Source organism: Astatotilapia calliptera, chromosome 9, assembly GCF_964374335.1.
Source record: "Astatotilapia calliptera chromosome 9, fAstCal68.1, whole genome shotgun sequence".
Classification (NCBI taxonomy): Eukaryota; Metazoa; Chordata; class Actinopteri; order Cichliformes; family Cichlidae; genus Astatotilapia; species Astatotilapia calliptera.
Window position 1 is genome coordinate 10,347,934 of NC_137430.1, and position 23,845 is coordinate 10,371,778.

At 42.8% G+C, this 23,845-nt stretch overlaps 4 protein-coding genes across 10 annotated transcripts; 2 read left to right on the forward strand and 2 right to left on the reverse strand.

Moving 5' to 3' along the window:
• Nucleotides 1-300: 300 nt before the first annotated feature.
• On the reverse strand, nt 301-13,059 carry LOC145431068 (kinesin-like protein KIF1B). The gene is made up of 12 exons (XM_080306397.1): nt 12,528-13,059; nt 11,655-11,767; nt 10,147-10,208; nt 9,907-10,052; nt 9,547-9,728; nt 9,161-9,454; nt 8,914-9,067; nt 8,495-8,687; nt 8,219-8,337; nt 1,360-4,377; nt 1,152-1,277; nt 301-1,021 (listed from the first exon to the last, which is right to left on the reverse strand). Exons 2-6 carry the CDS (start codon nt 11,720-11,722, stop codon nt 9,439-9,441), a joined length of 474 nt encoding a protein of 157 aa, XP_080162523.1. The 5' UTR covers nt 11,723-11,767; nt 12,528-13,059; the 3' UTR covers nt 301-1,021; nt 1,152-1,277; nt 1,360-4,377; nt 8,219-8,337; nt 8,495-8,687; nt 8,914-9,067; nt 9,161-9,438.
• Nucleotides 10,049-13,469, forward strand: LOC145431070 (protein CIP2A-like). The gene is made up of 4 exons (XM_080306401.1): nt 10,049-10,992; nt 12,390-12,535; nt 12,611-12,686; nt 13,045-13,469. The coding sequence occupies exons 1-4, from the start codon at nt 10,900-10,902 to the stop codon at nt 13,090-13,092; spliced, it is 363 nt and encodes a 120-aa protein (XP_080162527.1). The 5' UTR covers nt 10,049-10,899; the 3' UTR covers nt 13,093-13,469.
• On the reverse strand, nt 11,037-15,007 carry LOC145431067 (leucine-rich repeat-containing protein 31-like). 5 transcript variants are annotated; one of them, XM_080306393.1, is made up of 5 exons: nt 14,867-15,007; nt 14,379-14,481; nt 13,889-14,053; nt 13,565-13,720; nt 11,037-13,291 (listed from the first exon to the last, which is right to left on the reverse strand). In XM_080306393.1, exons 2-5 carry the CDS (start codon nt 14,431-14,433, stop codon nt 12,834-12,836), a joined length of 834 nt encoding a protein of 277 aa, XP_080162519.1. In that variant the 5' UTR covers nt 14,434-14,481; nt 14,867-15,007; the 3' UTR covers nt 11,037-12,833. The 5 variants fall into 5 exon arrangements, with proteins under 5 accessions (XP_080162519.1, XP_080162520.1, XP_080162522.1 ...); XM_080306394.1 differs by having other exon boundaries at nt 11,037-12,675; nt 12,814-13,291; nt 14,379-14,896; XM_080306396.1 differs by having other exon boundaries at nt 13,889-13,997; nt 14,379-14,896.
• A 162-nt stretch (nt 15,008-15,169) lies between these two features.
• Nucleotides 15,170-23,553, forward strand: LOC145431065 (uncharacterized). 3 transcript variants are annotated; one of them, XM_080306386.1, is made up of 18 exons: nt 15,170-15,367; nt 15,576-15,873; nt 16,095-16,247; nt 17,236-17,312; nt 17,521-17,851; nt 18,075-18,314; nt 18,712-18,817; nt 18,917-19,155; nt 19,251-19,406; nt 19,504-19,731; nt 19,940-20,270; nt 20,494-20,733; nt 20,891-21,014; nt 21,131-21,233; nt 21,333-21,571; nt 21,667-21,822; nt 21,920-22,082; nt 22,172-23,553. In XM_080306386.1, the coding sequence occupies exons 1-7, from the start codon at nt 15,293-15,295 to the stop codon at nt 18,774-18,776; spliced, it is 1,239 nt and encodes a 412-aa protein (XP_080162512.1). In that variant the 5' UTR covers nt 15,170-15,292; the 3' UTR covers nt 18,777-18,817; nt 18,917-19,155; nt 19,251-19,406; nt 19,504-19,731; nt 19,940-20,270; nt 20,494-20,733; nt 20,891-21,014; nt 21,131-21,233; nt 21,333-21,571; nt 21,667-21,822; nt 21,920-22,082; nt 22,172-23,553. The 3 variants fall into 3 exon arrangements, with proteins under 3 accessions (XP_080162512.1, XP_080162513.1, XP_080162514.1); XM_080306387.1 differs by having other exon boundaries at nt 19,940-20,258; XM_080306388.1 differs by lacking the exon at nt 20,891-21,014.
• The last annotated feature ends 292 nt before the right edge of the window (nt 23,554-23,845 follow it).

The window sequence follows — 23,845 nt, forward strand, 5'->3', positions numbered from 1 at the left end:
TTATCAGTGAACTTGAAAGATGGAGCAGACACAGCAAAATCCTAACTAAGCCTTCGGTAGTTGTGACACCACTCATGGTCAACTGTGCCGCTGCCATCAAAGTTTCTGAAACACATGAGAAAGTATCAATAAGGATTTAAGGAAATAAAGATTTGTAAAGAAATGTACAAAGAGAACTTTCTAAGTTTAAGAGATGTTGCATGAAAATCTGCCTGCAATATGTTTTGAGTCAAAGCACCTCTTTCATTTGAATTCCAAAAAGTCACGTTCTGCTTACATGAAAATATCAGCTTCTTTTACATGAACTACTGTGACCTTGAAAGACCTTCCACAGTGAACAAAACGAAACAGAGACTATATTCAGAATATGCATGTGCGTGCATGGATTTATACTAGCTGTCTGTGTATCCTAAATGCACAGACACTGTGGGTACATCAGGGAGTGCATCTGAGATCAGATATAAGATAAGATAAGATAAGAATAACTCGTTATTGTCATTGCACATTCATATTTGGTACAATAGTACAATGGAATTGGAAACTGTCCCACATCGGCACTAAACACAACTAAACACAACACAACATGTAGTGGATTTTTAAAAAGTGAAAATAAAAAAAGGATGAATTAATAAATGACACAATGAATGTTTATTGCGCATAAAACTAAAACTAAAACCTCTGGAAAAGGCTGCTGCTGCTGCCATCGCTTGTAAAAGTGGACCAAGTGCTCAGCTTGAGAAAAAGTTGAGAAAACAGAGAAATTTGGAACAATAGATTTTTAAAAATGCTGCAAATGCTTTATATACAAAGTGACTCAACCCACAGGGAACACAGTCAGATGTGAGTCGCCCTTTCACTTTTGTTTTCAACAAAGTGTTTCTGTCCAGGGTGTACCCCGCCTCTCACCCTATGATAGCTGGGATAGGCTCCAGCGCCCCCGCGACTCTGAACAGGATAAGCTGAAGCGAATGGATGGATGGATGGTGTCATGGCTACTGAACGGACCCACGCGCAGACAGTTCTTTCAACGAAACAAAAAGGGGATTTATTTACAATAGGGATCACCTTAGTGCAAAATATATGTACAGTGAGTTGGGAGGGGGTCCAGGGCTCCAGGGAGAGAAGGGGGGGGGGGGGGGGAATCCACACACACGCTTCCTCTTCCACTCAGTCACCGCCACCGTTCCTCCGCACACACGCACTCCTCTTCAGCCGCACTCGCTCCAACACTCCACACACTGCCCCACTTGGACAGGTCCGGTAATTCGGTCCAGAATCTACAGACAGAAGGTCAAGGTTAGTTCCACAACATAAAACACGTGTAAGCGATCCTTCTTTGAATATGCCGCGAGCACGAACTCAGGTGGTTCGACGTTCCAGCGGTGAGCTGCTCTGTGCCACTGCCTTAAATAGCAGCTGGGGAAATCAGCCGGATCAGCCGCAGGTGGACACCATCCACAGGGGTGCGTGGGCCAAGAGTGAGAGCCCGTAATGAGCTCCACCCAGGCAGAGAGGAGGAGGAGAGACAAAAAAACCAAAACTAACAACAACAAAACCTGTAGCGAGCGTGGGCCAACCAGAGAGACACGGGGACCGTGACAGATGGTTTCTGTTTGTCTAGTCTGCTTTATAGGAATAGAAGCCCATCAGCTATTGTTATGACATACCATGACAAAACACGCTTTTCTTTCAGTTTGACACTTCATAAAACGTGTCATAAGTGGATTGTGAATTATGTTATATATTTTTATTAGTGTTTAAGAAGTGTCCTGATTTCGTATTTGAGGTAAGAGACAAATGACTGGAGGTCCATTGTGCGTCAAAACAATGATTTTATTAAAGCACACACGTGTGTGGGAAAGATGAGCTCTGCAAAACATCAGCCTCGATCTCCCCAGAACAGTAAACGAGCAGTCATATATATAACATAGTCGATGACAAGCATCATGCGTCAAAGCAGATAAGAAACATGCATCAGTTCCAGTAATTCCGACCTTGGACATATTCTAAAAAAGAACAGTTCCTTCCTCTGTTCCTCCGCCACCGCCAGATGCTTCCTGTTATTTCACTTACTGCACTTCACTTATTTGTGGAACTAAACTGTCACGTATGCAGGTAAAACAACTTTGCAGTTTCGAGCAAAACAAGTCTATATACTGTGTATGTGTGTTCAGGCAGACTATGTGTCTTGACCTCAGTGCATGACCTCACTCGACAAACAAAGACATCTTAGAAGTATACTTCCTGACTCCGTTCGAGTCATCTGTTACTAGGCAAACTCCAATGCAGCAGGCTGCTGAACACACACAGGCCTCTATTCTGTTTACAGGTTATATGTAGTGTATTGTATTGTAAGCATGTATGCAATTCTTTCATGGCTCCAGGTCACCTTAACTTCCTATTGATCGGCCAGACGTCGCGCTGACCGAAGCTTCAGACCATTAATTAACTTGACCGAGCTTCAACTCTTTAATTAGCACAAAATGCAATATGGATAACATGGTTACAGTTGCACCTGCAATGAAAGATTATTATGTAATTATGCTCACACCTGAAATACAAACTTTAATGTAACATCAACAGTTTCAATAAATGCTCTAATGAAATGATAATGATAAATGATACGTAATGCAACAGTAATGATAATGTTATGAATAGTAACAGTAAAATAATATTCTAATCTCTACACTCCTCCTCTTTGGCAGAAGAGGTTTGTTTTCTTTTGGTACAGTATGACTCTCAACTTGCTATACTAGTTACATACTTGTAATTCTTTCAGTTTAAGGGAAGAAAGAAAATAATATATACTAGGCTTTTATAAAGCATGTCTGCTATATTCAAATGATAGAAGATTCTTTTAAAAAGTACACACAGAGCAGTTAGTGTGATATGATTTATTTTAACTTTATTTATTTAGGGCCAGCCCTCATTGTTGTTGTTGAGAATTCAAGTTAAATAGAATGTGTCCTTATAGTATGTCCAATAAATCTCTACTGAATTAATCCTAGAATAAAATCTAGAATCAAGCACACAAACAGATGATTCTCTGAGCGTTCAAGACAATCTTTCACACATTCTTCTTCATCTAGTTGCTCTGATGTGTGACTTTGTGAAAAAAAGACTTGCTGGACTGTTTGTGTGGCTCGTTGGTCTAGGGGTATGATTCTCACTTTGGGTGTGAGAGGTCCCGGGTTCAAATCCTGGACAAGCCCACGTGTTGTCTATAGAGCCTCTCAGCTGCCACATGCTGTTTAGGCTCCATTTGAAAGAATCTCTGCAGCTGCACACATGTTCCCATAGTCCCTCATACAGGGACAGCTAACAGATCTGATATGAAGGATGTTGTTGGCCTTGTTCTTATTGTTTACCATTTAAATTCTCCAAAAAGTTTTTCTAAGGTAATTATTTGTTATTCAAGATAACACAGAGTTTTATTTTAGATTAAATAAGAGAATTCAATTCAAACTTGTACACAGAACTACTACAATACACAGTTATGTATCATATATTATAAATGTGTAACTCTCTCACACGACTTTAACAATATGCATGTGGAAGAACGCACATCAGTTTTACTGATACACAAAAGGGCCAAAAATAAACATCAGTAAACATTAGTACTTCAGTACCACGAAGGAATCTCTTTCAGTGCATTATGCACACATGTAACTTATGTACCAAGTGAAATAAAATATTACAGATGAAAATTATGTGATGATTTTAACTGCAAAATTCAGATTTTAGGGTCAAAATGTGACTTAATTTGTGGTGTAAGGTTTCTGGTTATGAAGCTTGACGCTGTCATGCTCATCTGTATGACTATATGCTCATGCCACTGTGTTGATTGCAGGTGGGTGCATGCTCCATGTTGCAGGGTTTTTCTTCAGGTACTCTTTTTTTGTCCGCCATGATCTAAACACATGCACCTCATTGGAAGCTCTAAATAACCCACCTAAATTGGTTCTTAATTTAAAATTAAAAGTGATCATCTGAAAATTAAACGAAAGCTTATTTGTGACAATCTAAGAAACATGTAATTGAAGCTGCTCCTCTTTGCTGTGGGCAGGTTTGAGAGCAGCCACCTGGGCTTCGCTGGAGGGCAGCAGGAGCAGCCTCAGCACCTCACTCCTCCTCCGCCTGCAAGCACACCTCTGCTGTGACCTGGAAAATGCCTAAGGAAGCTTTTCCCTTTTCACTTTGGGTGTAAGCGGTCCTGGGTTCAAATCCCTGATGAGCCTGTTTGGTTTTTGGGGCTTTGCTGTTGAACTGTTCATGCAAGTCCTGGGAAACTGTAATTTGCTATTTTCAGATGTCATAAAAACTCCCTCAAAAGCCTTCAGCTGATCCAAAATGCTGGAGCGAGAGTACTGGCAGGGCCTAGAAAGAGAGAGCATAACGTTCAAGACTGAAGATTTTTTATTTGTCACATGCATAGTCATTAAATTACAAAACAAACAGTGAAATGTCTCCTGAACTGCTCCTTTGACTGTACAAAAAAAGACATTACATACAATAAGTAAATAGATTTTAAAAGTCTGGAAATTTTAAATCAAAAATCTGAAAATGTACTTTGTGCAAATGGAGTGTTAAAGTGTCTTGTGCCATATTAGCACAGCAACGTATTGACAGAGCTGTGCAAGTAAACAAGTGACCAGAGTAATATAAACAGAGTAATTCAACTGAGTGACCAGAGAAGTGTAAACAGTAATGCGACCAGGGTAGTGTGAACAGATTGATATAAGGTCCTGTTTCAGTCACTTATTGATGCTATGAGGGGAGTGGGGGCGTGTTCTGGTTTAGGACTCGTACGGCCTGAGGAGAGAAGCTCCTCCTCGAGTGTCTGTTTTGGCCCCGATGGTGTGGAACCTTCTGCCTGATTGCAGAAGTCGAAACATTTTGTTACTGGGATGGGACCAGTCCTTTAATATCTGAGATGCTCTGGACCAACATCTCCTGGTGTAAATGTCCTGTAGGGAAGTTATATTTGTGGATCATACTGTATTTGCATTTGTAACGCAGCAGCGTTCTGACGCACGGATCACTCTGCTTCTCAATCCTGGACACAGTTATTCCCACACCAGGAAGTGATGTTCTGTGTGAGGATGCTCTCCACAGCGCCTGAATAGAAAGTTCTGAGGACCACTGGAAAAACCTGCTAACTTCCTGAGTTGTCGGAGACGGTACAGGCGCTTGCCTAGCCTTTTTGGACTGGACGTGAATGTGAGCAGACCATTTCAGGAATGAGGAGATGTGAACACCGAGAAAGACAATGAAGCAGAAACTGCTAAGAGTGGGATTCAAACCCACACCTCCAGGGGAGAGTGAGCACTAAACACAGCACCTTAGACCACTCAGCCATCCTGAAACAGATCGAGCTGAACTGATTTTCTGATAAATCCAGAATCCAGTTTAAAATCCTTCCCTTCACATAAAAAGTCTTGAATGAACCTTTGGTCTAACTGCTCTTCACACCTGACTGGTAACAAGATGGCGCTGCTGTGTGTGGTTGCTCGTCTGTCACTCTGAAGTTTGTTTCTATTATTTCTGACCTGTTTCATTCACCAAACAAAGTCTCTGCTGAGGTATAATCGCCAGACATGATGATCACCTTTTATTGAAAAGGTCGGCACCACCAGGCCTCTTATCACAGCTCCTGACTCTGACCCCTCTGTCTCTGTGTTACTGTCTTGATTAAGGAATACACCTGTTTACTCGGGGATGTGCCAACTTGCACCACGGTGCTAGAGCATGATATTGATGTCCAGGGAGCTAAACCTATTAAGCAGCATCCTTATCGAGCCAGCCCCCATAAGCGCTTGCTCATGAAACAGGAGGCTGACTATCTGCTGCAACATGGCTTAGCGAAGCCCAGTCAAAGCCCCTGGAGCTCGCCTTGTATAGTGGAATCTAAGCCAGATGGCTCGCCCCGTTTTATTACAGACTTCCGGAAGGTGAACTCTGTGACTGTGGCTGACTCACATCCTCTCCCAAGAGTTGAGGATTGTGTGGACAGTATTGGACTGCTCAGTATGTCACTAAATTAGATCTTCTTAATGGTTACTGGCAGGTCCCTTTAACTGAACGTGCCTCTAACATCTCTGCCTTTGTTACACCTGATGATTTTCTACAATACGCAGTCATGGCTTTCAGCATGTGTAACGCTCCTGCCACCTTCCAGAGGCTGGTAAATAAAGTCCTCCGTGGCCTGTCCAACTGCAGTGCCTACGTAGATGATCTAGTAATTTATACTGAAACATGGCAAGATCATTTGGAAACGTTACAGCAGGTATTTCACCGTTTGGCTCAAGCTACTCTGACTCTCAACTTAGCTAAGTGTGAGTTTGCCAAAGCTATAGTGATGTACTTAGGCAGGGAGGTGGGACGTGGACAGGTCCGGCCCATAGATGCCAAAGTGGCAGTGATTAAAGAGTTTCCCACACCTACCACCAGGCGTGAGTTGAGTAGGTTTCTAGGGATGGTGGGCTACTACAGAAACCTTTGTAAAAATTTCTCCTCAGTAGTCAAGCCATTGACTGACCTACTCAGCCCAAAAGTTGAGTTTATATGGTCAAGTGAGTGTCAAGATGCTTTTGAGAGTGCGAAAGCCCTCCTCTGCCACACTCCTGTGTTAGCTGCACCTGATTTGACACGACCATTCAAACTGGAGGTTGATGCCAGTGCTGTCGGGGCTGGGGCAGTGCTGTTGCAAGAAGACTTGCAGGGTTTGAACCACCCCGTTTGTTACTTTTCCCGCAAGTTCAATAAAAATCAGTTAAACTACTCCACCATTGAAAAGGAGACCCTGGCTTTGTTGTTGGCTCTTCAGCACTTTCACGTATACCTGGGGTCCAGCATGTTACCTCTTGTTGTGTACACCGACCACAACCCACTTGTGTTCCTTACTCGCATGTTTAATCATAACCAGCGCCTTATGCGCTGGGCTCTGTTGTTGCAGGAATACAACTTAAGTATTCACCATAAGAAGGGGTCTGAAAATGTTTTAGCTGATGGTCTGTCCCGCTTGTAAACATGTTTTGCTGTGTTTGTTCTTTGTTTTTGTTCACACTCTTTAATGTCTGCTTCTGCCCAACATAGGTGGTACTTTAAGGGGAGGGGTGGCCCCGCCTTCCTCTATGGAAATCAAAGTGTTCCAGGACTCACGGGGGATTGGCTGGCCCGGACCTATGCCCGCCCCACCTTCATTCAGGTCAGAGCGTGCCAGACCACTCACACCATTGGCTGCTGAGGGAGCCTTGAGTACGACAGACCAATGACACAGCTGCCTGCAATCACCTGAGAAGATAAAAGGCTGAGGATTCTTCATTCGTGGAGGGACTTGTTGATTTGAACAGACTGTGGAGACGGTCCCTCCTGCCTTTGCACTGCTGCCATTTGAGCCTTTGTTTTGAGTTGCCTCCTGTGAGATGTTTAGATGAGTAGTGTTCTACTGGTGTTATTGGTGTTACTGGAGTTGTTATGTTTGTTTAAAATCACTCTATTGCCTAGTGAGTTGTTTCACTAACGGTTTTCAGTTGTGTTAATAAACCTTATGTTTTTCTTTTTATCTAACCCCCTAGTCTCTGGGCTCGTTTATGTTACGTCCGCTGAGCCGGGTCGTAACACAGAGCATAAACTAACACGTCACTTGGAGATAACTGTAGATTTTTCCTTCATGGTTTCAAATGTAAGCTGGCTGATTTGGTTCATTTTTGTTTTTTTGTTTTAAACTGAGCAAACCTGGTCTTCTCCTGAGGACTGCTGCAGGTATCATGCGAGCATGTTAATTTATTAAAAAACCAACAGCAAAAACCCCCAAAATAGAATGAAACTCATTTCAGGAGACAAATAGCACTGATAGAGACATTTTTTTTGTACAGATGACGGGCAAACGGAAAGTTTCTAAAGAGTCGTGCACACACAAGCAGACTACTACAACATGCTACTTAGTTAGGAGAGTTTGGGAATGACAACTAAGCGGAACAAGATTAGACCCAAACATTGTCATCGAAACAAAAACACAAAAAGCTGAGGGGAGGGAATAGAGAGGAGGAAAGCTGAGCTGGCAGCGGGGTTGCTGGAGGAAGGCTGCGCCGCCTCGCCAGCTTAGATCTGCAGGGAGATTTTTACGTTGTGAGAAGAAGGGAATGTTTTTGAAGGGTGCAGAAGCTGCACGTTTGACTGTGGTGTGAGAGGAGCGTGTGTGTCTGTGTGTGTGTACCTTATCGTTCCTGCTAGCAGAGGATTAAAAGCGTACAGCCAGTCGTTCATGTCGTTCTCGTTGGTGGCCTGCAGGAGGATGCCTCCATGTTTTGTGCACACTGCAAATGTGTTGGGCGTCTGAAAAGAAAACATCACATTATATTCATGTTCATTCAAATGATAAATCCCAGTCCATTTGCCATTTCATCAATCAACGTGCACCAAAACAATTTGAATGAATTCTCATTAAAAGACAAACGTGTTACATCCAGCCTTTCTCTATCCTGCCTCAAACCTTAAGCATGGCCTGCTGGTCTTCGCTGTATTCCACCTGTGCTGTGGAGAGGTTGAGGACGCCTCGCTCCACGGGGTCCTGGTCGCTGTTGTAGATGAAGTCGTAGGGCCGGCGAACAACCACAAAATGCTTCCCCCATGAGTTAGAGCGAGGCTCCACGAAGCTTAGAAAACCCTTCTTGGACACAACAGATCTGAAAAGAAGAGATTTTATTCATTTATTTATTTTTTAAGAGAGCGCTTGTTTTTCTGAGGAAGAAGCAGAGTTGGTTTGTTTCCAGCTGAAATCATCCAGGCTCAGGAATTTGAATCGATCCACATCATTTCTGCTTGAACTAGAGAACATGAGTGTCGACTTACATTTGGTCTGTGAGACACATGTCATAGTGACAGTATTTGGGTTAATATGGCATTACTCACCCTGGTCGCATTTCTTCAATATCAGGCACCAAGTTCAGGAACTCGTTCTTTTGCAGCCCGCGCAAGGTAGGAGGTCTCCAGAGTGGGAACCATCGGGAAGTTTTCACAGTCTGAGCAGGAGGGACTGGAGGCACGTGATCTGTTCTCAGGGGTCCTTTAACACAAATCACACCAAGTTAGAATCAAATAGATAACCTGTCAATAACCGTTTGCAGATCGAGGTCAATGTTCCTAAAAATATGTTTACTTCTGGCCCATGGAGCCACAGCGGGAGTCCGACAGAGAGGGGGAGGTAGAGGAAGGGGTGAGGGTGGCACTGCTGAAGCTCGTCACGGATGGATCACGTCCGATCGGTGAGATGAGAGAAAGCTGAAGTGAAACAACAGCAGGATGAGGTAGACGTCAATATAGGAACTCCCTGATGTGACACAGAAAGGCTATTTTTTTATTTCTTTGTATTATTTCTCACCTTGCAGTCACTGATGCTGTTCACCAGCTGCTTGTATTCAGTATTGAAGGTGTGTGTCAGAAGGCGCAGGCACTACAACACAACAGGAACAAGACCGATCAGCTCCGAGCAGAGAAGGAAGAAGGCAGCAACAAGAACGCCCACTAAGCCCACGTTTTTCTCACCTTGGTGGCCAGCTCCTTCTCACGCTTTCAAAGGTGGTGCTGGAGATCTGCGAGGAGACGGAGGTGGATGTGGACAGAGTGCCGGAGCTCACGCTGGGGGACAGAGACTCACTCAGGGACTTGGTGGTGGGAGCTGTTCCCACGGGAGCCGCCTCTCCCAGAAGGTGACGGGTCTTTTCCACCTGGACGAAAGATGGGGGCGAATGTGAGGTGGGGAGAAGAGGGGAGGTTAGTCATGTAACGTCTGTACTCTAAGAAAAAACTTTTTAGAATAGCACTTTGGTCTTTGAGTTGAAAAGTCATTTTTCCCTCTACGATATTAAACAGATTTATTTCTTTATGAATCTTTTAAGGCCCCACCTCCTGCAGCTGCTCCATCTTCTCCAGCTCCCACTGGTGCTCTAGGATGAGGCTATCTCCTCTGGGCCTCCAGCCGGCCAGGTTCTCCTCTCCACGCACATAAGCCACTGATGTGTCCAGGACCTTCCTCCTCCTCCTCTGCATCCCTGCTCAGGACATGAGCCCTCATTAGGATGAAGCTCTCCACAGAATTATGATAAAACAGCTGCCGTTCTTTAAACATGTTTCATGGCCGCTCACCTGGGCTTCCAGTGTCAGACATCTTACACAAGCTCAGCTCGTAGATCCCAGTCACTCGGTTGCTATAATGAAGCAGAAGTTTTGAACAAGGAAACTTTGTAACGAAATGCCAACGACCGCCTGTCTGTTTTCAGGGCTGTATTTGAAGCCATGCTCCAATCAGGCAAAGTTTTAAGTGTTGCACATTTCGATGGGTTTCTTTCAGCTGACATAGTTTCCATTTGGGTCATGTGGTGTTAGATACCCCAGCGTGTGGTCATAGGGTGAAGAGCCCGGACGATTAGTGGGATTTTAGGTGTGGTGTAAAAATGACGCTGCAACTTTAAAAACGTTGTTGCTTTAAGGATTAACGTACAACCATACTTGGGCTGAGTTTGACACTGGTTCTCTTCAGTAATTAAAATAGCTTTAACACATGATAAGATCAAATGTCAGCTACACTGTGACAGTCGAGGGGCCACACTCAGATATATTTATTCGCTTGTTCTCTTTGTGTGATAAGAGTTTCCATCTGAATTTAACCCCTGTGTGGGGCTGATCTTTCATTTCATTTTATTTCAAGCTCAGATTCTTTGCCTTTGGCACATTTTCTGTGACGAGACTTCAAACCATTCCCACCGTCCTTATTAATCAACATGGTGAAGTGATTCTTCGCAAGGTGATGGGATAGGAAGAGTTTCAGAAAATGAGGCCTTTTGTCTTTATTGGAGAGGTCAGTGCAGACAGGACGGATGGGGGGAAGGCGAGGGGGGAATGACACACAGGAAACGGTGTTGGTCAGACCCAAAGACAGGCGTGGGCAGTGAGGACTCTCACCTTCAGACTCACTGTCTAATCAGTCTGACAGTGAGTCTGAAGACAGAGCAACCCAACACACGTTACTATGTTCATCATCATCATCATTGTTTATTTATATAGCACTTTAAAAACACACAAGGCTGACCAAACTGCTGAACAATAGAAACATAATAGATACCATAAGAATAATAAATACGATACAATAATAAACATAGCGAAAAACAATAAAATACAAGTCAGTCAACCACTGAGTCAAAAGCCAGTGAATAAAAATGCTTTTTCAATCTGGATTTAAAAACCAGCACTGATGTCGATTGCCTAATGTGAAGAGGAAGATTATTCCAAAGCTTAGGAGCCACGATAGAGAACGCTCGGTCTCCTCTCAGTTTCAGCCGTGATTTGGGGACTGAGAGCAACAGCTGCTCAGCTGACCGGAGCGAACGAGTGGGGACATAGGGCTTCAGCAGGTGCCAGACCATTTAAAGATTTAAAAACCAATAAAAGAACTTGAAAATGAATCCTAAATTCAATTGGAAGCCAGTGCAGGGAGGCCAAGAGTGATGTTATCACTAAGCAGGACATTAAATCAAATTAATGAGACACCAAAACAAGAGCTGGAGCCCAAGACAGCCATGAAGTCACAGTGTACACAAATACACAAGAAACACAGAAACCAGCTGGGTGGATGTGGCTCGGGAACCTTCTGTTACCTTGAACGTCGGTGTTTTGAACGCTGGCTGCTCCAGTCTGCTTGTATTTGTCCAAGATTTCCCCTCATATCTTGGTTATGGTTATTTTTTCTTTTATTAAACTGATCACACTCCTGTTCATGAATAGAAAAAAACCCCATCAGTGTATTTTCACTTAAACAAGCAGCTGTTTTTTTTTGCATTAAAGTTATATAAAAATGTAACAGTGCAAATTCCTCGCTGACAGTTTAACCAAAAGGCATTTCCAGTGGAAAGTAGCCGACATATTCTCAGCATAACCATGTATAATATCCACAAAACCTGAGAAGGTTGGAGAGAAGGTAGGTGAACTCTGCTGGGATCTGCGTTTAACAAAGTGTCTAAAGACGAAACAAAGAAATCTTTCTGTAAATGTTCAGATGCACAGACTGGACTGAAAAAGAGTGAAAAAGCAGCTAACGTCCAAAAATAAGAAAACTTTGAAAGAACTCCAAAAAAACCTGGAGAACTTTTGCTCAAAAAACAGTTTTGTTTTTTTTAAATTACAAGGCAATCTGACAAAATGTCATCAAATGAGACTCAAGACTTCTGCAGGTCTCTGCCATGACTCAATTTTTTTTTCTTAACGGCAGAAACAATTGTTCCTTTTTTACTTTGTTTCTATTTTCTCTTCTTGTTTTTATCTGTTGAACAACAAACAACATTCATGCTGATTCACATAATATCCTGTCTCTACTCTCTGGGATTTCCTCGTAGCTCTTTGATGCAAAGAACATCCATCAAACGCTCCAGCTTGTGCTCAACATCATCGTGAACGGTGAAGGTACTCTGACGAGAAAATACTCAGTCGACCTTTTGGTTGATTTGTTAAAGAACCCCAAAATAGCTGATTACCTAACAAGGTATGCAGATAATTCACAGCTCTTTTCCTGAATAGCTGCTTTAAAACTCTGCTGAAAGCCTTTGTCCATTTCCAGGTATCCCCACTTCTCGGCATGTGTGTCTCAAGTGTTAGGACTGCTGCATTGGAAAGACCCAGACCCTGCAGCCAAGGTGAGAGACGACAAATATGATAACCCACACCAGCTGTGCTTAACTCTGTAAGTTCCCAGTATTCCCTGAAACCATCACGTGTGACACAGTTTACATCAGACGTGATGCAGCTGACCTCAACACTGACCTTCTTGTGGTAACAGAGACTTAAAAAAATAATAATAAAGCAACAAAGTGGGTCGCTCTTTGACAGTAAATTCCAGTGCGGTCCGCTCCAATCTCCTCAGGCTGACTCTCTTCTAGGCTCTCCTGACTGTTCCCTTTACATGCTGATGATGTGTCTTGTAAATCTGGATCCCTTTCCAGCAGGACGCTCCTCTTTTTCAGACAGTACCTCAGCTGCTCTCTCTCCTGACAGTCAGCTGTCCACCTCTGCATGGCCAGTCGAGCCAGCGCCGAAATTTGAGGCAGAGCTCGGAGCAGAGCGGGCAGCCAGGCTGAGCACGGAGCAGAGGTTGAAGGTCGCAAACTGACATCCACGTCTTCCAGAGAGCCCAGACCTCCTGCTGCAAACAGACTGCACCAACCGTTGTCTCCCACCAAGCTGTTGTAGGACAGATCCAGTGCACGGAGTGAGGAGAGACAGCCCCGTCTGCACACGGCAGCTGCACAGAGGAAGAGGACCCATTGATAACTGATCACTTTATGCCTGTTCACTTTACTGTTTTGTTCACAATGTTTCTGATGGAGACAAAAATAACACCGAATAGTTTCATTGTTTTGTTTTATACGACAGCTACAGATGCTGGCAGCATGAAATAAATGAAAGAAATATCAATTTCCTTCAGGCTTTACTTGTCTTAATATACATTTATGCAGCCTAATGATCCACTACAGACCAAAAAAGAAAAAGTATAATGTCATTGTGTGTTAGTTACCCAGATGTTGCATGTCATCAGTGGTGAGCTCGCAGCTGCAAAGACGGAGCTCGCTGACGACTGATGGCTGCAGAGCATCCAGCAGGAGCGCCAAGTGACCGCCAACCACTTTACACCAGGAAATATCCACCGTGCGCAGATAGGACACCGCCAGGGCTGATGCATAAACACAAAGTTTTCACCATTTCAGGCTAGAGGGTGGAAGAGGTATTCAGGGAGAATGACTTGAAGGAAAACTTCTATAAATAAACAAGTGTGTGTGTGTGTGTGTGTGTGTGTGTGTGTGTGTGTGTGTGTGTGTGTGTGTGTGTGTGTGTGTGTTACCCAGAGCAGTGAAGGACTCGTTGCTCATGTAGCAGCTGTTGAATGGCAGCCTCCTCATTTGTGTCGCAGGGAGGGCGGAGACCAGCAGGTGGACCACACCTCCCACTTCCTTATTGGATGACACATCAAGCTCGGTCAGTGCAGTGAGAGAGGGCAGCACCTGGACTGAAAAACAACGAGTCACATGACTGCTGCAGCGAGCATGCGATTAGTGTCCGGCGTGTGAGATTGGTAGCAACTGACTCAGAGCCTCTAGATCATCTCGCGTGAGGCAACACAGGTGGAGGTCGAGTCTCTCCAGGTGTGTGACGTGAGCCAGGTGAAAGGTGAGGCGGCTCAGTCCACCAGCTAGAAGCAGCTTTACAGTATATTAATCAGAACAATGCTGCTCTCTAATGTATCTTGGTAAAGCGCAGAAAAATCTAATGTTTTATATGATACAGTGTGATTTCAGTAACATATCATAATGGAGGCTTCAGCAAGTACTTACGAAGGAAATCTTTCCTCTGCTCTTCAGTTAGTTCATCAAATACCTCCCAAAACATCTGTATGGTGGGGTGGCGGTCATGATATCTCCAACCATAACTTGTGTTCTGAAAACAGTGAAAATGACTGTTATAATCATAGAGTTTGTAAGGTCAGGCATACACTATGTTGCCAAAAGTATTCCCTAACCCATCCAAATCATTCAATTAATGTGTTCCAATCACTTCCATGGACACAGGTGTATTAAATCAAGCACCTAGGCATGCAGACTACTTCTACAAACATGTGTGAAAGGACGAGTCGCTCTCAGGAACTGAATGAATTCCAGCATGGTAATGTGATAGGATGCACCAGTGCAACAAGTCCAGTCATGAAATTTCCTCGCTATTAAATATTCCATAGTCAGCTGTTAGTGATATTATAACAAAGTGGAAGTAATTGGAAATGACAGCTAGTCAGCTGATGCTAAGGCTCATAGTGCACTTAAGTCACCAATATCTGCAGTCTGCTGTTGTTACAGATGTCCAAACTTCATTGGTTTCCATGGCTGAGCAGCTGCATCCCAGCCTTACACTGACAAACACAATGCAAAGCGTCAGATGGAGTGATTTAAGCATCTCAACACTGGACTCTAAAGCAGTGGAGATGTGTTTACTGGAGTGACGAATCACACTTCTCTGACTGGCAATCCAATAAATTTATCTCGCTGTCATGTGTTATTTTGCCGGGTTGTTTCCTCCCGTTGCCATGTAAACACAAAATAGTGTATATATATGAATATTTTCAAAAAATGCTCTGTGAGTTCCACATCATAACAGTTATTTACTGAGCAGCTCAGTTAGAACTTGCCACTCACACACTGAGCAGCACTCACTAACTTTCTATTTCTAAACAATTTGTTCACTTTTTATCTCAGGCATGTCTGAAAAGACATCAGATAACTTTTTCCATCGCTTTGAAGATTTGATTCAGAGAAAGCGCACAGGTGGAGATGTAAGTAACTAAACATACTCATTCTTGACTTCTCTGCTGATCAAATGTAAATGTTTCTGAGAGATGTGTTATATTTTGCTGCTTTGCACAGTGTGATTTTTGTGTAAGTCACTGTAGACAGAGCAACTGTCAGCGCTTCACCACAGAGTCCAGGATCCTGGACTTTCACAAAGCTCAGAGCAGTAAGACAAATGTGTTCTTTCAACAGGCAGACACATTGCATATCGCACAGAGACCCAGAGATTATGCTGTGCAACTCCCACCTTTACCTGAGCAATGCGCAGGCTCTCCACAGAGAGTCCAGAGAAGCTGGAACTGTTTGGATGACCCCTTTTGGAATCAGGAGGACCCTGAAAGAAGTCTGAGTAGCCTCAGCTCTGCAGACACACACACACCAAGTGATCTGAGGGCCATTCCTTTCATTGTTAGTCCTGTTGAGATGACACCGCTCACTCCAGTTCCTCCACCTCCTCGAGCAGCTTGTCCATCGCAATTGCGGTTCAAAGGTGATGCTTTTCTTTAGTGGTTACACCTGCTGTTAATCAGTTAGTTTAGATTTTAAAATTTGACACTGTAGATTATCTATTTTAATGCTAAATTACACATTCTTGCTGTCCATTCATTTTATATGCTTTTTTGAAGAAAAAAAAATCAGGAAGAAAAATGTTTATTGTTGTTTTTGTAAGATGTCAATTTGTAGTTATTTAGTTATTTTTTGTCTAAACAGACACGAAGGTCATTCGTGGAATAAGAGTCTTGACAGCAAAAGACAAATTTGGGCCTATTTTGACTCCAAAACCTCCAACAGTTCCCATACCGCAAAAACGAGGACCTCGGCCTGGGACGCTGCTGCCCCGTGCAAAAGTCGTCCCTATAGACAGTAAGTGGTTTTCCTCAGTAACTGTAGAAGATGCTGAATAATCAAACTTTAAATTAAGAGATTTTTTAAAAAGATTTTAATGAACAATTAATCACTGCATCATGCTTCGAATTAGAAGAAATGACAGTTTCTTTTTACTAACCTCGTTGATTATCAGACAAGAAAGCAGACAGTCAGTGCAGTCAGAATAATCCAAGAGAGAGCAGGGTCAAACTCCCGCCTGTAGCTACACCTGTAGAGAGCCTGTCCCACAGCTTTAGTCTGCTGTCTTCATTAGAACTTTAAAATGAATACTAGATCTACTTCTACTGAATGGAGAAAAGGTTCCTGAGAAGAGATTTAATTTTCAGTATCTAAGAAATTTGAGGCGTTTCTGAAGGTACTGTACCATGTTAGAGCATCTTAACATAGAGTCCTTGAATACTAGGCAGTTGTAGAGGATGAGTTACTCTACTTTAAATGACTCCCACCCCTTATTGGAGGATTTCAGCTTCTTCCTGTGGGACAGAGGTTTGCAGACCCTAAATGCAGGCGAAGCTTGAAGAAACAGCTTTGTCCAAGCTGCTATTTTGTTGTCGTTGTAACAAATGACACATGTTTTTTTTCTATATTTTTTAAAAACTGTATTTATTTATTTACTGTACTTATTTCTCTATTTATGACAGTGCTTTTATCTCCTTTTTGCTGTTTTATATGAATTTATCAGTATAGTGTTGTCTAGTTTTAGAAGCTGTGATTAGGACGTCTATTTAAATTTGTTGATTAAAGATCATAATTAGAGATCATAACCTGCCTTTGATTTAGACATGTCTGATATTTTTGTAAACACAAAATAGTGTATATATATGAATATTTTCAAAAAATGCTCTGTGAGTTCCACATCATAACAGTTATTTACTGAGCAGCTCAGTTAGAACTTGCCACTCACACACTGAGCAGCACTCACTAACTTTCTATTTCTAAACAATTTGTTCACTTTTTATCTCAGGCATGTCTGAAAAGACATCAGATAACTTTTTCCATCGCTTTGAAGATTTGATTCAGAGAAAGCGCACAGGTGGAGATGTAAGTAACTAAACATACTCATTCTTGACTTCTCTGCTGATCAAATGTAAATGTTTCTGAGAGATGTGTTATATTTTGCTGCTTTGCACAGTGTAATTTTTGTGTAAGTCACTGTAGACAGAGCAACTGTCAGCGCTTCACCACAGAGTCCAGGATCCTGGACTTTCACAAAGCTCAGAGCAGTAAGACAAATGTGTTCTTTCAACAGGCAGACACATTGCATATCGCACAGAGACCCAGAGATTATGCTGTGCAACTCCCACCTTTACCTGAGCAATGCGCAGGCTCTCCAGAGATAGTCCAGGGAAGCTGGAACTGTTTGGATGACCCCTTTTGGAATCAGGAGGACCCTGAAAGAAGTCTGAGTAGCCTCAGCTCTGCAGACACACACACACCAAGTGATCTGAGGGCCATTCCTTTCATTGTTAGTCCTGTTGAGATGACACCGCTCACTCCAGTTCCTCCACCTCCTCGAGCAGCTTGTCCATCGCAATTGCCTGTTTTCTCTGCTAAACATTCAGGAGCAGGTCGGTTCAAAGGTGATGCTTTTCTTTAGTGGTTACACCTGCTGTTAATCAGTTCGTTTAGATTTTAAAATTTGACACTGTAGATTATCTATTTTAATGCTAAATTACACATTCTTGCTGTCCATTCATTTTATATGCTTTTTTGAAGAAAAAAAAAATCAGGAAGAAAAATGTTTATTGTTGTTTTTGTAAGATGTCAATTTGTAGTTATTTAGTTATTTTTTTGTCTAAACAGACACGAAGGTCATTCGTGGAATAAGAGTCTTGACAGCAAAAGACAAATTTGGGCCTATTTTGGAAAAACTGCAGCATTTCCAGGATGGGATTGTAACCTCACCTGGACACACAGTACCAACCAAAACATTTACTGCAGTAAAGCCTTTGACTCCAAAACCTCCAACAGTTCCCATACCGCAAAAACGAGGACCTCGGCCTGGGACGCTGCTGCGCCGTGCAAAAGTCGTCCCTATAGACGGTAAGTGGTTTTCCTCAGTAACTGTAGAAGATGCTGAATAATCAAACTTTAAATTAAGAGATTTTTTAAAAAGATTTTAATGAACAATTAATCACTGCATCATGCTTCGAATTAGAAGAAATGAAAGTTTCTTTTTACTAACCTCGTTGATTATCAGACAAGAAAGCAGACAGTCAGTGCAGTCAGAATAATCCAAGAGAGAGCAGGGTCAAACTCCCGCCTGTAGCTACACCTGTAGAGAGCCTGTCCCACAGCTTTAGTCTACTGTCTTCAGACGACTGGTAAGAAACGTAGTAAGGAGACATTAAATACTGCACAGAAACAGTGCTGCATAATGTGGCTGTGTTATTTGTGGTGTTCCTGAAGTCGTGTTCAATGTTGTGTTGTGTAAATACAGGATTAAGAAAAGACACGGCTTGCAAACTATTCAGTCTCTGGCAAAGCACCACTCGGACATCCTGAAGACTAAACTACATGAAGTGTGTCTGGTCCTCATTGAGGAGGTATTGCACACTTTATGTTTCTTATATGCGTTTCATGCAGCTAGTTTCCCTTCAAGTGCATACTACAGCCTCAACTGATGATTTTCACTCACATTTTAGGTGAAAAACCAACGCTCAGCAATAGCCTTTGAGGCCATACATGCCATCAATGAGCTCTACATTCAGCTCCAGAGAACAATGGACCCAGAAGTTGAAACAACAGGCCGAGCTCTATTGCTGAAGCTTGCAATGACCAACAACAACTTTCTACATCAGGAGGTCAATCTGGCGCTTGATGCCATGGTGGAAAATTGCAGCCATGGACGGATTCTGAGCGCTCTGTTTAACACAGGACTGACGTAAGAGGAGAGAAGAAGCTGTAGTGATTTTATTAGAAGACATGAAAGAGAGATCATGTTCACTGAGTTGTGTGTCTAATATTGTCCTTGCTCAGCCATCGCTGTGTTGCAGTGAGGAATAGCACGGCTCAACACCTGCACCAGCTGGCTGACAAACTTGGAGCAGCCGTCACCCTGAAAACAGGAACCTTCACTGAAAGATTTCTAATTGCTGCCTCTAGAATGGCAGGGGATGCTGCACCTGAAGCCAGGTGGGTACTTTTAAATGGGTTTGAAGTGCATCAATGTTTTATTTTCTGTGAGTTTACACAATTAATGAAAATTAATGACAACTGTAATCTTCCACAGGTACCATGGGCGAACAATCATTGAGAAACTGACCCTTCACAAGGACTTTATGAATTTGTGGGTGAAGATTGTCCCTGAAAAAGACAGGCGTCCTGTGGAGAAGAGCCTGAAAAAGACAGGCGTCCTGTGGAGAAGAGCCTGAAAAAGACAGGCGTCCTGCGAAGAAGAAAGAGCTTAGGGAGTTCCTGTGTGTCCAGTTGACGGACAAGGGGACGCACAGGTGGAGATGTAAGTAACTAAACATACTCATTCTTGACTTCTCTGCTGATCAAATGTAAATGTTTCTGAGAGATGTGTTATATTTTGCTGCTTTGCACAGTGTAATTTTTGTGTAAGTCACTGTAGACAGAGCAACTGTCAGCGCTTCACCACAGAGTCCAGGATCCTGGACTTTCACAAAGCTCAGAGCAGTAAGACAAATGTGTTCTTTCAACAGGCAGACACATTGCATATCGCACAGAGACCCAGAGATTATGCTGTGCAACTCCCACCTTTACCTGAGCAATGTGCAGGCTCTCCAGAGATAGTCCAGGGAAGCTGGAACTGTTTGGATGACCCCTTTTGGAATCAGGAGGACCCTGAAAGAAGTCTGAGTAGCCTCAGCTCTGCAGACACACACACACCAAGTGATCTGAGGGCCATTCCTTTCATTGTTAGTCCTGTTGAGATGACACCGCTCACTCCAGTTCCTCCACCTCCTCGAGCAGCTTGTCCATCGCAATTGCCTGTTTTCTCTGCTAAACATTCAGGAGCAGGTCGGTTCAAAGGTGATGCTTTTCTTTAGTGGTTACACCTGCTGTTAATCAGTTAGTTTAGATTTTAAAATTTGACACTGTAGATTATCTATTTTAATGCTAAATTACACATTCTTGCTGTCCATTCATTTTATATGCTTTTTTGAAGAAAAAAAAAATCAGGAAGAAAAATGTTTATTGTTGTTTTTGTAAGATGTCAATTTGTAGTTATTTAGTTATTTTTTTGTCTAAACAGACACGAAGGTCATTCGTGGAATAAGAGTCTTGACAGCAAAAGACAAATTTGGGCCTATTTTGGAAAAACTGCAGCATTTCCAGGATGGGATTGTAACCTCACCTGGACACACAGTACCAACCAAAACATTTACTGCAGTAAAGCCTTTGACTCCAAAACCTCCAACAGTTCCCATACCGCAAAAACGAGGACCTCGGCCTGGGACGCTGCTGCGCCGTGCAAAAGTCGTCCCTATAGACAGTAAGTGGTTTTCCTCAGTAACTGTAGAAGATGCTGAATAATCAAACTTTAAATTAAGAGATTTTTTAAAAAGATTTTAATGAACAATTAATCACTGCATCATGCTTCGAATTAGAAGAAATGACAGTTTCTTTTTACTAACCTCGTTGATTATCAGACAAGAAAGCAGACAGTCAGTGCAGTCAGAATAATCCAAGAGAGAGCAGGGTCAAACTCCCGCCTGTAGCTACACCTGTAGAGAGCCTGTCCCACAGCTTTAGTCTGCTGTCTTCAGACGACTGGTAAGAAACGTAGTAAGGAGACATTAAATACTGCACAGAAACAGTGCTGCATAATGTGGCTGTGTTATTTGTGGTGTTCCTGAAGTCGTGTTCAATGTTGTGTTGTGTAAATACAGGATTAAGAAAAGACAGTAGAAAACTATTCAGTCTCTGGCAAAGCACCACTCGGACATCCTGAAGACTAAACTACATGAAGTGTGTCTGGTCCTCATTGAGGAGGTATTGCACACTTTATGTTTCTTATATGCGTTTCATGCAGCTAGTTTCCCTTCAAGTGCATACTACAGCCTCAACTGATGATTTTCACTCACATTTTAGGTGAAAAACCAACGCTCAGCAATAGCCTTTGAGGCCATACATGCCATCAATGAGCTCTACATTCAGCTCCAGAGAACAATGGACCCAGAAGTTGAAACAACAGGCCGAGCTCTATTGCTGAAGCTTGCAATGACCAACAACAACTTTCTACATCAGGAGGTCAATCTGGCGCTTGATGCCATGGTGGAAAATTGCAGCCATGGACGGATTCTGAGCGCTCTGTTTAACACAGGACTGACGTAAGAGGAGAGAAGAAGCTGTAGTGATTTTATTAGAAGACATGAAAGAGAGATCATGTTCACTGAGTTGTGTGTCTAATATTGTCCTTGCTCAGCCATCGCTGTGTTGCAGTGAGGAATAGCACGGCTCAACACCTGCACCAGCTGGCTGACAAACTTGGAGCAGCCGTCACCCTGAAAACAGGAACCTTCACTGAAAGATTTCTAATTGCTGCCTCTAGAATGGCAGGGGATGCTGCACCTGAAGCCAGGTGGGTACTTTTAAATGGGTTTGAAGTGCATCAATGTTTTATTTTCTGTGAGTTTACACAATTAATGAAAATTAATGACAACTGTAATCTTCCACAGGTACCATGGGCGAACAATCATTGAGAAACTGACCCTTCACAAGGACTTTATGAATTTGTGGGTGAAGATTGTCCCTGAAAAAGACAGGCGTCCTGTGGAGAAGAGCCTGAAAAAGACAGGCGTCCTGTGGAGCGCCTGAAATTCAAAAGACATCTGTCCAAAAGTAAGAAAACGTCACACTTCAAGACTGACTGATGGCTTGGACCACTGGAACTATCATCTTCATGTTTTTTCTCTTTCCTTTCTTTCCAGACTGCCGGGATTTCTTGGACGCGTGTTTAACCAAAGTCCCGGAGACGCGGCCGACGCTGGAGGACCTACAGCATCACACTTGGCTGAGATAAGCCTATCACACACACACACAAACACACACAATTCAGACGTTATCATTTATGTGTGATGTATGAATTACCTTTCTTTTTTTCAGGAAATAATTTTTTTTAATTGGCCCACTTTAAATTTCAGTGTTTTGGAATTCCTGTAACCCCCCCCCAGCCATCCCAGGAAAGGGGATCTCTCTTTGAATGGGCTTTCCCGAGGTTTCTTCCCGTCAGTCTGGCCCCCCCAGGGGAGTTTTTCCTCGTCTTCATAGAGAGCTTGGGCTGGCTCAGGAGCTCCATCAAAACTGTCTTTATTTAATTACTCTAATGTAATCATATACTTTAAAGTAATCAAATAAAAGACAGTAAAAATCTGAAGACTTGAAGTAAACTTCCATTAAAATAAAACTTGTTTAATTCATCTTTGCTGAGGATACTGTGTTATTACTATTTCAAGGATTATGTCAGAACACCGGATACTGGTACCCATCCCTACCCATCACTAGGGAACAGAACAAACCAGACATCAATTACAACAAAAATGACACTGACCCAGCCAGCATGACTCGTCTGCCTTAAGAAATGTTTAGCAATATTACAAATTGGGTGATATGCCTTAAAGTAGCTTCTCATGTGTTCAGCATTGACCTGTATGCATTTTCCCCTTCTCAACCTCATACCAGTGATACTGAGTGGGGTGAGGGAGGAGTAGCTGTCTCTCATTTTTATAGATCCCATACTGGCCCATCAGGCCATTGATGGCAGAACTAGCTTTTCTGTTCCACTACTGGCCATGACCATTGCCTTTGAACATTGACTTGGCGTGATTTTTTTCTTCCACATCCCAAATGGTCAGCACTCTGGGCGTGGCACACGAGTGGCTGATTTAAAATGAAGCAGGTCTCTCTCTGAGAGTCATTGTGAACATTCAGAATGCTAGATCACTTTCTACATGCTCATTTTATGAAGTATTTGAGAGATTCCTTATCTATACTCTGTTTAGGGATGGGTATCGTTTAGGTTTTATCCGATACCGGTACTTTTGAAACTGTGCGGGTGCTTAAATGGTGCTCTAACCGTTGCTTCCTTCTCTCACCCCAACCGGTCGCAGCAGATGGCCCCGCCCCTCCCTGAGCCTGGTTCTGCTGGAGGTTTCTTCCTGTTAAACAGGAGTTTTTCCTTCCCACTGTTGCCAAAGTGCTGCTCATAGGGGGTCATATGATTGTTGGGTTTTTCTCTGTATCTATGAAGCGCCTTGAGGCGACTTTTGTTGTGATTTGGTGCTATATAAATAAAATTGAATTGAATTGAATTGCTTAAAGAATGGAGAACACAAACTTTGTCCAAAAACCTCTTATGTTTTTATTTTTAGCAGTCTCTTTTTTCTGCAAAATGATAACCAAGTTAGCCTTTTCTTTTGATACAACATACCTACTTTGTTTGGAACCGGTGAATAATGGAAAACATGTTTAGCTGTTTGTTTTTTTTGTAAAAAGATAACGGTGTTAGCTTTTTCTGCAGCCCTATCAAACAAGAAGACTTGTTTGATAGGGCATGTAACTACGACGGTGTTTGCTAGTTCACCTTACATGCATTAATGTAATAA